This window comes from Heloderma suspectum, chromosome 15, assembly GCF_057233095.1.
Source record: "Heloderma suspectum isolate Gila_16-S chromosome 15, 16-S_ref, whole genome shotgun sequence".
NCBI classification, from domain to species: Eukaryota; Metazoa; Chordata; class Lepidosauria; order Squamata; family Helodermatidae; genus Heloderma; species Heloderma suspectum.
The window spans coordinates 18,472,809-18,479,366 of NC_139472.1; the positions used below are offsets into that span (position 1 = coordinate 18,472,809).

At 51.0% G+C, this 6,558-nt stretch overlaps 1 protein-coding gene across 1 annotated transcript in view; it reads left to right on the forward strand.

Annotated features, from left to right (window-relative positions):
• Nucleotides 1-2,143, forward strand: part of VWA5B1 (von Willebrand factor A domain containing 5B1) — a 102,343-nt gene extending 100,200 nt beyond the window's left edge. The window contains exon 21 of the mRNA XM_084821892.1: nucleotides 1,149-2,143. Coding sequence (XP_084678018.1) covers nucleotides 1,149-1,865 — 717 coding nt within the window. The 3' untranslated portion in view covers nucleotides 1,866-2,143. The remainder of the gene's footprint in view (nucleotides 1-1,148) is intronic.
• The last annotated feature ends 4,415 nt before the right edge of the window (nucleotides 2,144-6,558 follow it).

Below are 6,558 nucleotides of genomic sequence, written 5' to 3' on the forward strand. Positions count from 1 at the left end.
GGAGCTTACAATCTAAAATAGACACTGGGGAAAACAGAGGAGGGAAAAGGCAGCAAACTGGCCTGGGGGGATGCTCCACTGATATTAATAAGACTTACTTCGGAGTAGACATGCATAGGATTGCACTTACTTCAGAGCAGACATACATGCACTGTACCAGAGTTATATTCACATTTCTTCAAGGAATAGCTAAAACAGATCAAGTCAGCTGCCCATGAAGAATGGCCTTACATCAAGAAACTTTATTCACGGTGCACCTCAGAGGTCTCTTCTCCCTCTCTCATATTCCTGTGGAGGTGCCTCTTCTCTTCTTTGATCTGCCCCTAGTGATGTTCTGAACTGGAACATTTTCCAGAAAATGCCCTATGCATCCAAGCATCTAGACTAGACAATTTGGACTAAGAGTTCTCAGTCTATAGATCCAGAAATTTTCCCTTCTGTCAAGTCATGAAAATATCTGGATCTATAGACTGAGAACTCTTAGTCTAAAAACAGCCATACTCTGGAGGACAATTCGTAGGCATTACTCCGCTCATACCTCTGTTTTTCCTCCTAAGGAACTTTCATCTCCAGGCGTTCCAGACTGCCACTCCTGATTCCCAGTTAACATCACAGCTACTGATGAGGGCAGAAGCCGAAACGTTGAGCTTAAAATATATATTTTAATAGGAAATATGTTTAGCATCAGGTCAACTGAGGCAAACTCATTTTATGTAGTCATGATGGTGCTATGATTTAAGTGCATTTAAAATGTAAAACTGCACATGCTCAGAGAATTCCTTGCTGGCAAACAGATTTTTCTTTTCATTCGGGGGGGGGGGGGTGTTTATTGGCTGCGTTGTTTTGTTTTTTGCCGTAACACACCAGGAATGTAGAAGCCGTTGTGAAGCATGGAATGGCAGGGAGAAGACAAGTGTTAGTTATGTGCTTCTCAACTGAAATAATTAACAATGGCAATCTAAGACCTGGGTCTAAAATTACACTGCTTAGGGTCTGGACATACCTACCAACTGGGTATGACAGAACAGTCCGACTCTTCATTTTGTCCTGTGCTTTACAACTGAACAGTAAAAATATGTATTGTGTTGAATTTCCCCTCAGTTTGTAAATTCTAAGCAAATGCTGTCCATCCATCCCTTTCTCCACAGGTGTCTCTCCAGCTCGCCTGTGGCTCCTTCCTCTTGAACAAGGCTTTCTGTGACGCCATCAACATCCCCCTGGAGAAGCTGAAGTGGACGTCGCCTTTCACCTGCCATCGGATGGCCCTCAGCCCCTCAGCCAGCTCCTGGAAATCATCCACCTCAGGAGATGCCAAGGGCCCAGGGGGTACCCAGCTCCTGGGCAACACTCCAGGGGAAAATGTCAGCTCCTTGGCCAACAAAGACGGCGAGGTGGGCCAGACCCATCACTCCTCTGGCGGCACAGCTGAACACCCCTCCAGAGCCCCGAGGGCCGAGAGCAAACCCTCCCCTCCGGCCATCACCATCCAGCGCTTCTCCTCCCCGGAGAACGCTCTGTCGCCTCAGGAGTCCCAGGCCGACAGCGGGAGGGGGTCCGAGTCAGACAACTCCGAACTGCAGTCTTGGCTCTTTGACATTGAGCTCCAGCGACAGACCGAGCCGGAGGGGATGCTGTGGGCCACAGCTGTTGCCTTGGCCTGGCTGGAGCACAGCTCGGCCTCCTATTTCATCGAGTGGGAGCTGGTGGCGGCCAAGGCCAGCCGGTGGCTGAGCGAGCAAGATTTCCCAGAAGGCCGAAGCCTGATGGCAGTGAAGGCAGCGGCTCAACAGCTCTTTGTGTTGCTCAGGCACTGGGACGAAAACCTGGAGTTTAATCTGCTCTGTTACAACCCTAATAATGTATAGAGAGGAGGCGGCATCTAGGAAGGGAGTGAGGGGAGGAGAGCAGGAGGAGACAGGGCATGGGGACACCACCCTAGTCCTTAATGAGCCAGGCTCGTCAGCAACCCATCGCTGCCAGAATCGCCCCTGTATGTCGGGTTCAGGCTTTCCAGGCAATTATCAATGCTGCTTTCAGAGGTCACGTTTACTTCACGGCCTTGCACCCTATTCCAGTAACACCCCCACATTTTTCTATGGGGCTGTTACTCAGGCATCGTTTCAACATGGCGACAATACTACGCATCCTTTTCTATCGCATTCTGAATGTGTACAGTGCCCCACGGCTGCCGTCTCCTGCATCAGTGTCATGATGGTGGTGATGGTTGGTTCTTCTTCTTCCCATTTGTAGCTAGGAACATCGGAAGCTGCTTCATTCCCAGTCAGACCCAGAGGAGGCTGGTGGCTCCGGTGCCAGTGGGGCGGTGAATCCGCTCCGTGTTTCAGTCAGAGCCAGTCAGAACCCTACAGGGGCTCTCCAAGGTGCCACGGAGCGGATTCTTTCCACGCATTGGAGAGCTCCTTTAGAGTCCTGACTGGTTCTGCCTGAAACACGGAGCGGATTCTTTCCACGCCTTGGAGAGCTCCTTTACAGTCCTGACTGGTTCTGCCTGAAACACGGAGCGGATTCTTTCCACGCCTTGGAGAGCTCCTATAGAGTCCTGACTGGTTCTGACTGAAACACGGAGCAGATTCACCGCCCCACTGACATCGGAGCCACCAGCTTCCACTGGCAAACCATTGGCCCATTTAGCTCAGTATTGTCTACACTCCCCGGTAGCAGCTCTCCGGGATTTCAGGCAGGGGCCTTTCCCAGCCCGACATGGAGGTTCTGGCAATAGAACCTGGGAACGTCTGCATGCAACGCAGGGGCTCCACCACTGAGCTCTCGTGGTTCCTAATGAACATGGGAAGCGGCCTCATTCAATTGCCCCATCTAGGCCATTATTGTCTGCATTACCTGGCAGTGGCTTTCCAGGGTCTTTCCCAGAGCTGCCTGGAGATGCTGGGAATTGAACCCGAGACCTGCATGCAGTGCGAGTGCTCTGCTATGGAGCGACAGCCCCTCCTCAGCAGATGAGGTGATGTCTCCATTGGCTTGAGATCCAGCTGGGTCCTATGCCCAAAGCATCCATTGAGCAAAAGCAACGGAGTCTCTGGTGTTCGGAATTTGGTGCAGACTTCAAGGTTTCATGGAGCTGGCTTTTACCACTGGTTGATCTAACCCAGTAGTGCGTGCTCTTGAGTGGCAACAGCCTGTCAACGTCTCAAGTGGAGAAAGGTCTTTCCTGGACCTGATACCCATGTTCCTTTTAACTGGACATACCAGGAACATTCTGCCTGTGAAGTATGAGTGCTGTAGCACTCAGCTATGGGCCTTCCCCAAAAGCAAGGGTGGGGAACTGGTGGCCTTCGAGGTGTGGTTGGACTCCAACTACCATAATCTCTGACCATTTGCCATACTGGTTGGAGCTGGTGGCAGCTGAAGTCCAACAACATCTGGTGGGCTACAGTTCCCCCACCCATTGCCCTGAAGGAACTGCCCAATACTATGGGAGATCAGTTGCCCATCAAATCCAGTAAAGCCCTGCTCTGACTAGCAAGAGGTCTCCAGGGTCTCAGGAAGAGACTAGCAAGAGACAAGCAAGACTAGCTAAACCTCTGACTAGCAAGAGGTCTCCAGGATCTCAGGAAGGGAGAAGTCCTCCCCAGCCCTGCCACCCAAGATGCCCAGGACTGAGCCTGGAACTGTTCAGCTGTTGTTGGGCCTCCCTGGACTGGCAAAAGGCCCCCTGTGGACGTGGCACTCTCTGATGTCTATATACTGCTTGAAATCCCAGATGCAGCCATGTTTTTTCTCCCCATACATTCTCCCTCCCCCAGAGACACCCCCCACCCCCACACACTGCAGCTTCCTGAATTCCCCGTGCAACACGAAACCGTTGTGTTGCATCCTTGGTGAAATTGGTGCACAAAGTTCAGTGAATAAGGTGTGGGAAAGGCAGATTCAGATCTGCAGCTGGGTGTTCGAGTTGGACATCACCGCGGCTTCCGGTATTGACTTGATCTGTCCGTGTGTCGGTGCTGGAGCCAGGAAGCTTGATCTTCTCCTGGTGAGGGGAGAGGAGGAGGTGTCTTAGCAACCCCAGCTGCTTGGACCAAAAATACTACTTTGGCACGTCCAGATCCTGGTGCAGCCCAGCCTTGCTGGGACCAGTACAGTACCAGACCAGGCTGTGCAATCAGAAACTAGTGAATGCAACTGCATACCTTGAATGCAGCGACCGCAGAGCCCTAAACGGGAAGACTCAGAGCTATTTTGCACGTTCTCAGAAAACGGCAACAGGAGACGTGCGAGTAAGTGGTTGTCATCTTTGTAACATCCATTATCATGGTGTGACGATGGTTTATGTGAGCAGTTAGAACACATTTCAGCATTGGTTTATGCCAAGATTAGCTCCATCACAAAGATAAAATGTAAGCTATTTGGAGTCTATGGGGCCGTGTATCTTCTGGCCAGAGCAGTTCATGCCTCAGTCTAAATTCCAGGATCTTCTTCTCTCCAGAGGAAGGGGGCTGAAGGAGCTGCACGTTGGCTGACGGTCAAGGCGCCAACCCCCAGAGGTAGCCCTTCCAGTGGAGGCTGGTGGGTCCGATTTTGGTGGGGCTATGACTCCATTCTGAGTTTCAGTCAGAACCAGCCAGAACTCTAAAGGAGCTCTCCGAGGTGCTGAAGCTATTTTGGGGCTAGGGTGCAGTACATTGGATAACCCCTTTAAGGCACCACCAAAATTGGAGCCACCAGCCTCCTCTGACCCCTTCTGTTAATCTGCCAGGTTCAAGGAGAGAAACAGAAATGGAAGCTGAATGAGAGGCAACCAGAGGGGTTGAACCCTCACCCTCTCCCACACTTGTGGCCTCAGCAGCCACCCATGTACCACAATGCCCAGGAGTGAGGGAATTCGAAGTGGCAGCTTTTTAGCCATGCTATGCTGTTTTAGCTATGGTGGCCCAGGGAAGGTGTCAGCGATGCTGGGCTCTGCTGGAGCTCAGGCAGGTGTCTGAGGGTGCTGGCTATGGGCATTGGGGCCTGGAGTTAACCATTCTTGGCAAAAAGAAATCAGGGGCTTTTGAAACACCCCTTTATTACAGTAGGTGTATCATATAAATCAGAGAGGGGCTGAAACATTAAACCGCCATGTTGGATAGGTGGCTGCCACTCTACGCCTTGCGCCATCTTTCCTCGTCTCTCCTGACTAAAACAGCTTGCAGCGGTGAGGGAATCGTGATCCCTGGATTCTCACTGGGCAAAGGGGAAGTCGAGGTATCCAGAGGCTATATTAATGGGCCTCGCCAGGGTTGGGTCCAAGTTTAAGAGGCAAAGTCCTCTGGTGGGCCACCTCAGACATTGGTGGGCTTACCTGGTTGCAGTGGCAGCACTCCGACCGGCATAGGGCAGTTTGCCATTTCCCACAATGCCCCCAAACAATGGCAGTTCAGGGGCATGATGGGAAATTGAAAGGGTGGCTAGATCCAGCAACGTGGTGCTGCTCGGAATTCCAGGCCACAAAAATGAAGGGGGTGGGGGATGCAGGGCAGGGCGCATAATCCCTGGACCCTGCCAGGATGCTGGGGCCCTGGCAACTGTCTGAGGATGACAGGCTAGATCACCAGCCTGGGACCCCCTGCTTCAAGCAAGATGCCAAAACATATGTGTACTATTATTTTTTGGTGTAGACTGAAGTGTGTCTCCAATTTTAGTTCATGCACACCATGTTCTCTATTTTCTAATTCAGGTCCCTGATAAATCAAAGTCCTGGTTTTGTCCCATTTCTGTGTGTGTTTTGTGGGGGATGCTGTGTAAAAACTTCGCGAATATGAGTTGCTAAAGTGTTCTTTCTTCGGGATTCATCTCCCTCCCTACTTTCCTAGCAGTTAGATATCTGCGTGAGGAATGGATGTATCTTGTCTCCAGCGTGTAAACATAGCAACCGATGTGCACGAACAGTAACACACGATGCCACAAACTGTAGCCGATAATGACCTCTTGTAAGTCAACTTGGGGGTGGGGGTGGGTCGGAGGGTTTTTTTTTGCAAGGGCAGTCTTTTGGTTCATCATCCTCTGGGCTTTTAAATCAATGGAGAGCAAGCTATTGCAGCCTAAATGAATTTAGAATTTAGTAATAGCGTCAGTGATCCGTGAGATAGGAGGTTGCAAATGCACTCTTATTTTCATCCGTGAAATGTTGAAGGGTATGTTAGTCCAGAAAAAATACTGTCCCAAGTTTCCAAATTTCTGCGGGTGGCGGGGGGAGCTGTGGTATAAACAATGGCAAAGTTCTTTATCTCTCTGATTTATTTATCCATTTATTTATGAAATGATTTATATATTGCCTTTTGGCCCCCCAAAGGGCCGCCACAGTGGCTCACAACATTAAAACAAGCAGTCAGAAATAATTAGGCATGGCGGAGAATTCTGCCACAGATCTCGGTGAGGCAGAATGCCAGCGCATTCGGCCTCCTGAAATCCATGGTGGAATGAAGCCCCCTGCCCCCCTACCCCGCGAAATGGGCCCGGAACGGAGCCTACCTTGGTCGGCCGTTCCGGTGCTCCTCGAATGGCGGCCGCGTCTGCAGCTGCCATTCGCGTCTTTCGAAT